The sequence below is a fragment of the Anser brachyrhynchus genome (genome assembly GCF_964034855.1).
Source record: "Anser brachyrhynchus genome assembly, chromosome: 2".
Taxonomy (NCBI): Eukaryota; Metazoa; Chordata; class Aves; order Anseriformes; family Anatidae; genus Anser; species Anser brachyrhynchus.
The window spans coordinates 46,805,453-46,819,645 of record NC_137695.1 but is presented as its reverse complement, the minus strand read 5'-3'; the positions used below and the strand labels follow the sequence as shown (position 1 = coordinate 46,819,645).

Below are 14,193 nucleotides of genomic sequence, written 5' to 3'. Positions count from 1 at the left end.
TCTGAATGTGTCTAGTGTAAGTAATCAAATTTATAATTGCACAGCATGTTGGATTTGTACTGGAATACTTTTATCACAATGCAAAACCATCTTACTGAACGTTATTTACAGCATGCACAGAGCAGTGCATAATAAATATATTAAAAACACAGTCCTTCCAGCCCTGTGAAATATTAAAAACACTGAATGTTGTTCGTAAAAACAGATTAAGTTTCACAGTGGGTGAGATAAATGTCCATCTAGTCAGCAATTCTGACAATGGTCAGCAGCAGCAAGTAGTCAGTAGTCAGTTTGAGGAAAGATTATAAGATATACTGTATGTAGGGTATGATTATCTTTGCTTCCAGAAATCAGAAACTGATAGACTCTCCAAGTCAAAGCTTGCATCTAGATCTTTGTCTTAACATGTCAAGAGACACTTCCATTATAATGTCTCTTATCCCTTTGTGAACACATGTTCTTTCAGGCTCTACAACGTCTTCTATCTATGATTTTGACAAATGAATTATGAATTTTAAAAAGCATTTCATCTGTGTCAACAATCATACTGGGTTTTGCTTTTGAACAGCATTAGAGTTCAACAAACTGACCTGCAGTGGTGTCGACGCACCATCCATGAGAACTCTCTCTGGCAGTCCAGGCAATGGTTAACCTCTGTGTCCCCCTGCCACCTTTGCTCTGCACTAAGCTTCTGCTGGAACTCGAGAGCATCTGATTTTTGCCACAAAGCATCCTTATCTCTACAGAGAGACAGTTAGAGAAATTAAAATCATGCAAATTATCAGTGTTTACTGTTAGCCAACCTCAATTTGAATGCTGGTGAAAGCTTCACCACCAAAAATAGCTTTTCTGTAACTTCTGAAGAGCTTTCAGGAATAAGGAATAAAGATAGATCAAGAAACCTACTGAAATACATAGAAGGGGGGAGAAAAGTGCATGCCATGCAGAGAACTACACATTTTTGCAAACAAGACAGGTAATTAAAGAGATCATATTGGGTATTATATTTTTGACTGCATTAAAGAAATGCAGAATTTCAGCTGCTTATGAACTTGGCCATTACCTTCATCATCAAATCAGGAAAACAAGAGTGAAACATTTAGGCAGTACGCTTTAAAATCCTAAGCTAGGGTTTTAATTTCTGTTTGCTATTTATTTTGATGCCAACCTGATAAGTTCTATTAAGCGTTCTTCAAGGAACTGTTTTGTTCTTGTCAGGTCATCCAGCTCTGCAAACAATTTCTGGTCACTGCTGTCTTTGTCTGCTGCCACCTTGCTGAGCTTCTCACTGTAATCCAGCGCCTGCTCTCTTGCTTCATCAGCTTCCTTTTGGGTCCTGATCAAATACAAAGGCAATTAAAAATCTTTTTTAGTTCATATGCATTCAAGTCTTCCCCATCTAATAAAGGGGTCCTCCATTTTAGAAGCACATAGTTTCAGTGAAATTGTTCTCAGTGTGCATATTTTTTAAAGCCAGAATTTCTCCAGCTTTCTGCATCACTGACAGTGCATACAGATCTGTTATCCAGTGAAAATCGTTAGCAATCAGCAATTTCTAGGATGCGCTGCTTGTAGCAAAGCTTATGATGGCTGCCACATTGGGAATAAAATTAGTGTTCTTTGAAGCTAAAATCATTAGAATCTGCAAGCTGAGCTAAACAGGCAAAGCCCTATAGCCACAGGTTGCCCAGTATTTGCAGGTTGCACTCGGAAAGGCCATTTAACACCTACTTCTCTATAGCCTTCATGTTTACACAAGGGAAGCAAACCAGTTTCTCAGTTTCTCTTCAGCTAGTCTGAACACTCAGTCAACTCAGCTGAATTCAAATATTTTGATGAGTTTTGTACTGACAGATTCCATCAAAGAACAAGAATCACCAGTCTTCCCACAAAGACAGATGATATCAGCATAACAATGTAAAAATACATAAGCTTTGGTTAACCCATCAGTATTCTGTGTGTCCAAGCTAAGATCTATTTTGGACTGCCAGATAATACACGCCACACAGAACCAAAATTACAGACCTTGGAAACATAGCCCCTGTTAGATGCTTAAAACTGCCGAGAAACCTGCCAAAATAAGATATGCAGGATGTGGTCCCATTTAAATAATTCTTACTGTGTCCCTGAAACATCATGGACAGGAGAGAAAAACAAACCATAAGAGAGTGCAAATTTTCCAATCCTTATTAAAAAAAAGAAACGATACTGGTATTTTAATTTTGTGACTAAGCTACAAGATAAAAGAAGTTTATGAAATGTCTTACAGTTTCATAAAGGAAGAGAGACAATGAATTTACGTCATCAGCTGAATTAACGAAGTATTAAAACCTAAACCTTGCATTCATGTGTGCTGTATAATTTACATACTTCTTGTCTTAAATTTCAATCTGATATTCCCCACCAGTGTCCATGCACTATTTCCCCTATATAAACCCTGGGGTAAATGCCACTTCATATACCACAGCAATTTTCAGTATGCTTTGATTATCGGCCCCGCTTGGCTTTCAGTTAACAATTTGCATAAAAGAACCCAAACTCCCACCTTTCCAAGAGTTCTCTCAGAGACGTCACCTCCTCTTCCTTCTGCAGCCGAGCAGATTCTGATTCAGACAGCTGCTCTCTTACTTCATCCAGCTTTCTAGACAAACTTGTGTTCTCAGCCTAAAGAAATATTCTACTTTACTTACACGTAAAAACAACACTTTACCAAGCATTGGACAAATACCAAGACAACTAAACAAAGCTTTAAAGGAGCCGGTTAAAGCCATACCATCAATTAAGGTATTATTGTATAAGCAGACACGAACTATCGGTATACTAGTAATTGATTACTTCTGTCACATTGAATAAGGGATAAACTTGAAAGTAAGACAGTATTAAGCACAACCTGTAATTCTTATTATTCTGTCATTTAAGCTTTTGTCTCTGTATTAAGGAAAATCTCTCAAAGATAATGGTGAAAGAATAAGCCATTATTCATTTTTTTCACCACCTAAAAGTTTCGAAAGAGAAGAAATAAAAATGAGGAAAATGCTTAGTTTTTGTCCTGTTCATATGTGGAACATTAAAAACAATAGAAACAAAAACTTCTTTCTCAGCTAGCCTCTGCAGACGAATCTGCCAAACTGAGTCCTCAAGGCACTGAGGCCTCTAAAATTTCATGTACATCTGCTAGCAGGCAGGGCCAGGTTCAATAACCTTAACTTTCTTTTTTCCTGATCCCTTACTCACACCTCAGTACAACCCCCCTAACTCAACCATTAGATAAATTCATTACAGAAATCCTGTTTTTTTCCAGTTAGGCTATTTCTCAGCAATATCAGTTCTCTGATTCAGTGACCCTGGCAACCTGAAAATAGTTGGATCCAAACATGTGGCTGTGTGGAGTGAGCCTGCAGAGCATAAGACAGACACCTTTCAAACCTGTACCCCCCATTTAAGAAATGTATACATATCCATGTCTTGGATGAAACCTGGCTAGTTTTAAAAGCAGGACAACTCTGAAGTACTTTTGATAATCTCTGTTTCAGTGGCCAACTTTAGGCTGCCAAGTATTTTTGCTGCAGCATCTGTATTTGTTCAAGGGCATTCTTAGACTCACAGCCATTCATCAGAAATGCTGCCTTCCTTCTCCCTTATAAAAAACACTAATGACAGCAGACACGTACACCTCTGTCTTTTAATCAAAATGAGCACCTACTTGTAAATCTGCAATCTCTTCCTCAGCAGCATGCTGTTGTCGCTTCTGCTCCTCAAGTTGCTCTCTTACTTTCTCACATTCTTCACTGGCAGCCTAGCAAAAAGATTGAGCCAGAAGTTAGCATTCGTCTAGCTGCCCCCATTTCACCTACAAAATTCCCAATTATGAATCACGAGTGCTCTTACTGCCATGCATGGGATAAACGCAGCATCACTATCAGGCTCATGAAAAACAGCTAGAGACACCTAACTCATAGTTTTAAGAACCCTCTGGGGTCGTAGACTAGCTGTGTTTTACTGTTACCTGTTATGGGTTTTACAGCTGTCAACAAAAAGAAGGCTCAGTTTGCTTTCCCTCAAAAGAGTGAGGTAGCCTAAATCATACGGAAGTCTAAGAAGTGTTTATGAAAAGGAAACATAAATGAACGCACATTATTTCTTCAAACTCATTGGATTTCTGGACACCACCAGTGTCACAAACCTCTGATTAGCTGCCAGTCTTAGATGCCATCTCTGAATGGCAGAACAAGAAGAATAAATTATTTAGTGTTTAGGCATGCCATTTCACGTATACAGGGTTGATTCATGTTTTTATGGAAGCGAAACTTTGGTCTTCTTGGCTGCAACCTTGAGCAGCTGAACGCAAAAGCACACAACGGAATTATCTGTGATAGTATCCAATGTCGGCCTAACTTTGTTTCATCAAAATCAGTTTTCAGGAGAAGCAGTGTTAAGGGTATAGGGAACACTGTTCCTACCAAAATAAATAAATAAATATGTGTATATATATATATCACAACTGTAACCTAAGGGGACAGTTAAAGAAGACACTACCTTCAATGCCAACGTAAGAAATCATCACCTGCTCCACTACTGGCTGGCTTTTCCACATCACATGGCCCCTCCAGGGTGCTGATAGGGCCACATTATACATCTCCAAAAAATCTCCGGAGTTATTTTACCTCAAATCAGCCTAACTCATGAGTGTAGAAGCATTTTTAGATTTCCGAGCTCAGGCTAGCTGCATACTAGTCTCAGAGCCTGACCAATGCAAACCTTAGGATTTCACTCAGTAATTTTTGCAGCAGATGGTAAAGCGGGGGGAAGTCCTGCACAGTTCCTTCAGCTGTAGTAATCACATTAATTTACCTTGAATTTCGTCTGATAACTTAGAATTTCTGTGCTCATTTGAAATTTCATTGCAGACAGCTCTTCTTGGCTGGTCTCCTGGAAGTTCTGTGCTTGTTTCTTTGCTGTCTCCAGCTGTGTTTGCAGAGTTGGGACAGCTGCAGCGTGTGTCTGAGCCTCCTCTAGTTTCTCTTGCAGGCTCTTGTTCTCCTGTCTGAGATCAGAGATGTCATGCTTCAGGCTCTCCTGTTGTGCTGCTGCCTGTTCTTCCAGTTCTTTGAGCCTCTTTGTGGCTTGGGCTAATTGCTCTTCTGCAAGCACCTTTTCAGAGGTCAAGGCACAAATCTGAATACCAAGTTCAGCCATATCCGTGTTGGTCCTGTGGAGGAGATCTTTGTTTTCTTCATTTTCCATTCTAGCAACGTCCAAGTACTGCTTAACCTTGAAGAGCTCTTCCTTCAGGTTCAGCAAATTATTTTCCAGCTCAGCTTTTTGATGGGCTACTGCCTCCTGCTCTTTTTTCAGTACTTCTTCTCTTTCTTTGCATTGCATCAATTCTTGCACATGGTTTCTGTTGAGGGACTCAGTTTGCTCTTTCAGCTGCTGGACAAGCACCTTCTGCTCCCCTAAGCCAGCCTCTGAGATTGCCAGCTCACTTTTCACCTGCTCTCTCTCATCAGTGATCTGTTGAAGCTTGACTCGCAGGTCAAGGACTTCTGCTTGCAGCCTAGACACCTCATCTCGGTTGACCTGAAGCTGCTCTTCACTTATGATCAGCCTGGAGGCCAGCTCTTTCGCCTCCTTCTCCCGAGAAGCTGCCTGCTGTAGTTGGTGTTTTTCCACTGACTCCTTTTCCGAGGTGAGGGATTCAATAAGCTTTGTCTGTTGGAGGCATGTATTTTCAACGCTGAGCTTTTCTACCTCAAGAGTCTCTGCTTTCTTTCTATGTCTTTCAGCTTCTGCTCTTAGCTGCTCACACTGGTTCTCCATGCCTTGCAGTTCTACTTCCTTCTCTGTGAGCTGTGACTGGAGTGACTCTTTGCTTTCCTTCAAGGTGCCTAAGCTTTTTTCCATTTGTAAACCGTGTTGTTTGGCACTCTTCAGTTGTTCTTCAAGTAAGGCATAAGACTCCTTCGTGGTCTCTTCCTTTTCCTTTAGTTCTTTATAGTCTGAGTGCAGAGCCTCTAACCTCTCCTCCAGAATTTGGCTTTGTCTCCTGGCATTCTGCAAGTCTTCATCCAACTGTTTGTTCTGGCTCCGGAGCTTCTTTTCTTTTTCATCGACTGACACTAGGGCATCGTCAATCTCACTCTGAAGCTGTTTCTCAGAGGCTCTCAGCCTGGCCACCTCAGCTTCCAGGGATGCTTTAGAGACTTCCATATTTTTCAGCTTCCCTTCCATCTTCTCCTTGGACTGCTGCAAATCTGCATTTTCAGCTTTCAGCTTCCTACTCTCCTCACCCATTTCGTTCACTGCAAAGTTTTGCTGCTCCATCTGCTCCTCCAGCTCCTTGACTTTCTGGCTGAGATGCTCTTTCTCAGACAAGAGTTTCTGCTTTTCCTCCTCAAGGCTACACACAGACTGACTCACCTTTGTTAAGCGACCCTCCTGTAGTTCAAGTTGTTCTGCCTGTGACTGGGTTTCCTCCTTCAGTGCTCTTTCCCTCTTACCATACTCCTCCTCAAGTTTCTCTTTTTCTTTCCTTTCCTCCTCAAGATTTTTTTCCAGTGACCCCACCTGAGCCAGCGACCCCATTACCTGGGTCTGGAGCTCAGCCATCTCCTTTCCTTTCAGGGTCAGGGCCTGCTGAAGTACATCCATTTCCTTTGCCATGGTTTCCAGGCTCCCGAGCAGCCTTTCACTCTCTTCTTTAGAGTCAGCAGCGAGGTGATTGTATCTGGACTCCAGTTCCCTCTGTGCCTCTTCTTTCAGCTGTAACTCTTCTCTTGCAGCTTTCAGCTGAGATGCATGTTCATCACTGAGTTTTTGCATATCTGCCTTTTCCTTTTCTGCCTGCTGAAGTTTCTCTAACAGTGCCTGGATCTGTAGGGCAGAGTCACACTGGGCTGTGGCTTGCTGTCCTTTTTCCTCCAAGGCAGCATCAACTTTTGCAAGGAGGTCGAGGTTCTTCTGTTCTGCAAAACTCAGCTTTGCTTTAAGCTCATCAATGCAAAGCTCCTTCATGCTAACTAAAGCCCTAGAGGCCTCCAACTCCCGATTCATCTCCTGCAGCTTTGAGGCACAGTCTTCCTTGCTGTTTGCCAGCTGCTCCAGCTTTGTTGAATATTCCTTCTGCTGCTCCACGGCATTCAGTTCCAGTGAATGCAGGCACTTCTGCAGGTCGTGAACAGTGCTCTGAGTGGAGTGTGAGACCTCACACTGCTTCTGTAACTCTGTGATCATCTTTGACAGCCGGGAGTTCTCCTCGCTGTAGTTATTGCTCTTCTCCTTTTCCAGCTGTACTTGTTCTTTGTGAAAACTGACAGCTGCCTGGAGCTCCTGGTTTTCCATTTCCAACTGGTGAATACGACCCTGAAGTTCTCTCTGCCTCAGTTCAGCCTGGTCAAGTTCTACACGCATCTCTTCAAAGCCCTCAAGGTGTTCAACATTTATTGAGTTATTTGCATCAGGGCTGGAGGGAAACTCTTGAGCCTAAATGAACACAAAGGGAAAAGAGAGTTAGAAAATTGAAGAAGAGTTGAATTTTTCAAAGAAAAAGACTCAAAAGTTTCAGAAATTAGGATGCCTTTGATTTTTGTTATTGGTTATTGGTGATAATAATGATAAGAACATTGAGGAGTCACTACCAGGATTAAAAAAAAGTAACTGAGAATTTGAGTTTTTAATATTGTCCTCGACTGATGGATTTATAGACATTTTTATAATGCACAGCACCTTAACATCTTAACACTTAAATTTTTAAATTAATCCTATTTGTTGGTATAAATAAGTCTGTAATGAAGACCTAACTCAGCCAAAAATGTACATCTACCAGCTTCAGGTGGAATTAAACATGCATTTAAATGCCATGTTCACATGAGAGCAAATTCAGGTTCCCAATGCACAGTGACCTTATGTGTTCGGTTCATACCACTAAAAGACATCAACTTATAGGAAAAGGGGCGTGTTTTCACAAAAGATAAATGAAAATACGCCTATCTGTAGGCAACTTTCTGCATATATATTTTTGTTTCCTGTACAAGATTTGTATGCAGTTGAACCAGCTACAGGACAATTCCCTTTCCTTTTAATCAAAGAACTCTTTTTGTAGCTTACCATTATAAGAATCAAAATCATCACAAAACTTCCAAGCTCTTTGGAACTATGCCATTAATTAAAAATCTCCTGTGCCACACGAACATTTATTTGTAATTTGCTTACCTGCAAGTAATTGCTCACTAAACTGCTCATGCTGGAACTGCGACTTGGGGGCTTCCATAAATATGCTGAAGATCCAAGCGAGGACAACGTCCTCCTGTTGATCACATGGTGAAACAATACGTAAGAGAAGACTAAGCACATACATACATGTCTTTCTACTCCTAAGTGTAACATTTGCCTAGTTATAACTACCGCATACAAAAAGACATAACTATGACTGGTATGTGGGCCAACGACCACTGAAGTTGACAAAAAACAAAATAGGGGTATCAAAGGCACTTACAAAGGATTATGGGGTTGGTAGCCGTGACTTCCCAAATCCTCGTGAACCAACGCAATTTAGCTTTACAAAACAGTACTGCTACATGGTGGGTGCTCAACCAGGTGGTGGCAGCATGCAGCCCTGGAAAACTCCCACTGATGGACATGGATCTAGTTCATACCTAGAAGTTTTCTTCCACACTTTGAGGTGGAATCAGGCCTTCTGTAGTGACTGCACAATGGCATCTCCACCACTGCTGCAACTGGCAGAATCCTTGGCCATTCAGTCACTCGGTGACTCAGCTCTTGAAACAGAAGGAGCTAAGAACATATCTTCCTGTGTCTGTGAAGATGGCAATAGCTTGGGATTGGGCCTAAATTGCAGTTACTGGAAGGACTCCATTACAGACTTCCGTGAACTTCAACTCTTATACACAAAATATATTGTATTACACAGTATAGTGAAGTCAAAAAAAATAGCTTGATAGCTCAGTCATAGACTAATTATATTGAGAAAGTGTGTCCCTGCTCTAACACGAGTGTTCCTACCTTCAAGAGCAGAAGCTTTTACAGATTCTGCAGCAGGTAAATATTTTATGCAATGAAGTGTTGCTATCTTACCTGGCAAATGCTGGCCAAGCAGCATCTAAATCATAGCCTCGTGATGCCAAGTCAAACTGAACATCAGTGAGCTCATACAGCTGACCCACAATATCAGAACTCATTTTGGAATTCAGAAATGGACTTCTTGCATAGTACCAGTCACTTGAAAACAAAAAAAAATGAAGTAGTATTCATTCATAAGTAAAAAAATAAAACCATCATTATTCACTCTTTCCCAGATAAATCATAACACACTATATTATATGTAAGCTGAAAACAAAAAACATCCTATCGCTCTAATGTGAATGAAACAAAACAGATTCAGTGAAGCCCATAAAGATATCCTTGAAGGAGACCCTGCACAAAACATTTTTTGCTGTAGTGCTTGGGAAAAACACTGGCAAGACAAAATATTTGCTATACACTGGATAATCACATAGTAAATACAAAAAGCACACACATAATATGTCAATAATGGACAGAAAGCAGCAACCAGGGTTAAACACATGGTGCGTACAGCTGGCTTTTTCTAAAAAAAAAAATGGACCTTGGATGGACCTTGCTAGTGTCCATCCAATTAACTAGGAACTGTCTTTGGTGTTGCTTAGCCAGGGCCAAGCTTCTCCTCTGAGTAACAATCCATGTATATATGCAAGTGTTTGTACAAACACAACCAAATGAATCCTCCCTTGTGATACACAGCACAGATCGAACCCCTGCACTTCAATGCTTATAAAAATGCAACCTTTCAAACCCACACAAAGAAGCATCACCACCACTCACTTCATACACATTCAGCTGTAACAACTTTCAACATTTACCAGCCTAAGGTAAGTATGAACCTGTGACCCAGGCCAAAAGGTCTGTTATCCTTTGTATCCAATTACCAGCCCTCTAAGCCAACGGTTTGGAAGGGTTTCAATTTCTTTCAATAGCTACTGGGTCATGTTGCTTTTTCATACTGAGCAAACACCTATTAGTTAACGAGGTACTTTGCTGTTCACCTGGTCACCTTGGTGTTCATAAAACATTGCTGCAAGGTGTCTGCTAGCCTTTGGTGAACCAGAGAGTAACGCAGAAATGCTCTTCCTTTCCCAAGAGACGTTCGTAGCTGGAACAGATTAAAAAAAATTAAATATTGTTTGTAATCACGTAGGGAGGCTTGACCAGTACAGTCTATATACCTACACAAAAACCAAACCAAAATAAAACAAACAAAAAACCACACACAGTAAGCCAGTAGCTATAAAGGAAGTAATAAGAACTGCCACTGAGAGACACCTTCCCCCAGTACTGTTGTTGGGAGGAGTTTTTTTTGAATGACAAACCTATATCTTTAGCTGGCTGTTGTCCACTTTATAAAGTAAAAGGCATCACAAGAGCAATAAATATTTTCACGTATTGAGTACAGGAGTACCTACTCTGTTAAGGGCAATTCCCAATATAATGTAAAATCTCATTGTGCCAAGGAAAGCCAGAACTGACTGCTTAAGTAATTTAAGCTGTGGATGGCCACATACACATTAGGGCTAATCTAGTCATAGAACAAAGATGTACACATATACATGTATACATCTCCCTGGAAACAACAGCCCCAAAATATGCAAAAAGCTTTTCTTAATACTTAGCTATTAAGTTGATAAAATCTAGATCTTACTTCAGACCAAGACTAGCTGCATTTAGTGAATCCCTTAAGAATTGTCCAAAACAAAAACAAAAAAAACACCAGAAGCCACTCAACTAACCCTACGCTTATTCCTATTGATTTATCAATATAAACAGCAATTCCTTTTTTATGCATGGAGATACTAGAACAAATTGCATGGCAAGAGAAGAAAAGGAAAATATTTACATATATACAGCTACCAGCAGCCAAAGAGTATTCAATTAGGAAGCAAAACCATGCCACGTCCTGCTAGAGTCCTGCCAGAGTACAGCAAGGCATGCCGTGTCTGGTACTGTCAGTGTTTCTATGCTGACTGCAAACATTGCAGCTAATGTAGTAGTGCGCAGAATGTATGGCTGCAAAGATTCGGAAGGCTGTGTTTCCAAAACAAATCACCCTTTGAAAGAAAGGCAGAAAACCAGAGCTCACTGCTCACCTAATGCCATCAAGGACAATGCTCGCTGTATAATTAACAGCTGGCCCTTTCCCAGGGTACTCCTACTCCTGTTTGCTTCCTTGCTCTGCCTCTAGTGTATCAAGCACCCTAATAGTAGAAGCGCTGCAGGCAAAGCAGAAGAGGAGGCAGTATGCTGTTAAATGTATGAGCTTTCTTAAAAAGCAACTGACGTTACTCTTTCCTCCTTGTTCACTTTCATCTTTAGAATTCAACAAGTATTCTTCAGTGAATAAACAAATGATATTTGGAAACCTTTGCATTTTATCCAGCCAGGTTCAAATATTGGCTGCTGATTTCCACCTGTAATGAAGGGGAACAACCAACATGTTTCTCTATCTGTCATTTCATTTCAGAACCTGAGTCTGCCATCTCAGTTAATATCTCAGAAGTTTTTGACCGGTATTTTTCTTTGAGCTCATTTCCTAAACCACAAGCTTACACAGAAAGTAAAAAGAAGTCTTCCACAAGCTAATTTCTATGGCTGCAAAGAAATTGAAAAAGTAAATATCCTTCTCCCAAACAATAATTTCTGATATCATGCAACAATGGTCAGAGGTACTAAAGAATGAGGAAAGAGCAGAACCTTTATATATGACAACATGAAGGTATTATCACAGGCAACTGAATGTTGAAGGCTATACCTTTATAGAGAAGTCAGGTTGGCTACTGCTGCTGAGAGTATAAAGGCCAGCTGCTTCAGTCACAGGACCTTTCCTGCAACTGCAGTCACTGCCCTTACTTCTCCCGTCTTCCTGGAAGTAGTGGAAAACGAAAGCCCAACTTCCACTGCTCCTCTTCCCAGTAATAAAACAAACCCAGACCTTCCTTGGCTTGTTCACTTTGGAACAGCAGAATTCAATGCTGCCTGAGCTACTGAGAGAAGTGAGGGAGGGAATACAGACAGGCTCTGCTATAGTATCATGCATATAGTATCATATAGTATCATAGTCATCCTTCAGATGACTCAAGACAACATTATCTGTAGCTGCTGCAGAGGAATTATTGAGAGAATTGGTAAATCTGCTGTAAATAGTAACTTGCTAATACAAGTTAGCATTGCTCATTGATAACAGAACTGAGTGTCAGGGCAACGCTGGTTGGCACCACCACCTCTTTTACTCACAAGGAGAGTTCTCTTTAAATGCTTCTAAAGACTAAAGACAGGATCAGCACAGGAAGCTTCTCACAACACTCATTTCACCCACTCCTTGAGTTGAAGATGTAACATGGCTGTTACAAGATTAAGCTTTTATTACTGCATCTAATAAAAATAAAGCGTTTTGTCCTGTTCATGTCAGCTTACCCAAGGGGATAATGATAACCACCCTGAGACATTACATCACGATTCTTGACATGATGGAACAAATTTGAGTAAGAAGATGAAAATCTACTCTCAGTTACTCCTCCTCAACTCTACTGATTAGTTGAGAAAGTCTTAAGAAAGGTCAAACATTGTGGTTCTTTCCTTTTACACTTGGAGCAAGTCCTCTCTTAAGCTGTGCTTAAGATGCAGGCTCTACCATTGATATAATTTTTCATTTCTTTTTTGAGAAAATGGAACTTATTTAATGAAAAGGTATGGCACAAACAGAGATAAATAGGACCATTCATTTGTGTAAGTGATCTTCAAAATAAGCAACAGACTATCCAATCCTATATAATTTGGTACCATACCAAAAAGATGTGTAACCTTGCATTTTTATACTTTACATGAGAACTAAAAAAAACATTTCCAATATTTTTTTCCTATGTTAAAAGTAATATATTTTTCTGGTTTCTCTGCTTTCTGAAAATACATACCAAAACACAATGCATGTACTGTGATGATTAACTGATCTACTTACTTCTGTAATAGACTTGACAAAGCGGATTCCATCATTAGCTCCTTTTACTTTTGCCAGACAGTCACAGAAATAATCCCAGTAGTCTTTTCTGTTCCCCAGCAATGTGCTTTTTTCTTTCTGGTCAAACTTAATCAAAGAAAACAGAAAGCAGTAAGTAAAACTTAAATAGAAATATAGTTATGTACATCTGCTGTAGAATTGTTCCTCTCCCACCAACATCTGCTTTCCTGTCTCCTTATACGTATTAGCCAACATATTCACAAAGCAAAGAGACATTGTACTGCACTGATGCAATCCAGCAATTACTAAAGATACTTTACAGACAGTAACAGACAATCATGTGTTGGTTAAGCTAAAATACAGACATCCATTCAACACTGCTCAAATAAAGATTAACAGCAGTTTTAGCAGCTGTTCAAGAGCAAGGAACTGACAGTCAGTTGCTGAGACCGCTGCAATCAAGTGTGGCAGTAACACAAATGCCCATACCAGCACAACCTGCTCTAGCAAAATCATACTCGGAGCAGTGATGCAGTAAGGGCAGCTGACTGCAGCTTGGAGCAATCAAATCTGAAAGGATTTCTTCAGCTTCTGCTGAATCCTCGGCAACCCAATTAAAACTACCTTGACTAGATTAAGTCTAGTTTAGCATGTCTGTGTTGCTGTCAGTGGCATGATTACAGTATATGTAGACATAGACAACGTGAACCGAATTTCAGTTTGCCCAGCATCGTCCCCTTTCACTTAAATTTTCAAGGATGGCCAAAAAGCAGCATTCCAGATTCAAAAACCAGCCTTTTGCATTAAGCTTTCTATACAACAAAAATCAATTTCCACAACGAAATTGCTAAAAATTCTGTAAATTACTCTTACTGTTATATCTGCACCATCAGCTGCTTACTAGCATTTATTTTGCATTAAAACGTAAAGATTTCATTACCATAGCTTTTCCAGGATAATTTAGAAGTGTACGTCTTCAAAATCAAGCTTAAATCTTTCAGATCAATAGAGAAATGCTGTACAATCTTCAGTCAACCTGCCAGCACTGCCTTTTGATTACAATTATTTACTTTCACTTGAAATATGTACAATGAACTGCACACATTTCAGTCCACTTACTGGAAAAAAAAAGACTCAAATGGATACTTACG

At 40.2% G+C, this 14,193-nt stretch overlaps 1 protein-coding gene across 4 annotated transcripts in view; it reads right to left on the bottom strand.

Annotated features, from left to right (window-relative positions):
- FYCO1 (FYVE and coiled-coil domain autophagy adaptor 1) overlaps positions 1 to 14,193 on the bottom strand; it is a 52,071-nt gene that overhangs the window by 26,007 nt on the left and 11,871 nt on the right. For 3 of the 4 annotated variants that reach the window (XM_080577905.1, XM_080577906.1, XM_080577907.1), the window contains exons 4-12: positions 13,043 to 13,168; positions 10,080 to 10,186; positions 9,094 to 9,237; positions 8,212 to 8,305; positions 4,852 to 7,482; positions 3,704 to 3,796; positions 2,546 to 2,664; positions 1,169 to 1,336; positions 591 to 740 (exon numbers count right to left, since the gene is read on the bottom strand). In XM_080577905.1, coding sequence (XP_080434031.1) covers positions 591 to 740; positions 1,169 to 1,336; positions 2,546 to 2,664; positions 3,704 to 3,796; positions 4,852 to 7,482; positions 8,212 to 8,305; positions 9,094 to 9,237; positions 10,080 to 10,186; positions 13,043 to 13,168 — 3,632 coding nt within the window. The remainder of the gene's footprint in view (positions 1 to 590; positions 741 to 1,168; positions 1,337 to 2,545; positions 2,665 to 3,703; positions 3,797 to 4,851; positions 7,483 to 8,211; positions 8,306 to 9,093; positions 9,238 to 10,079; positions 10,187 to 13,042; positions 13,169 to 14,193) is intronic. The other variant, XM_080577908.1, reaches the window with a different exon arrangement.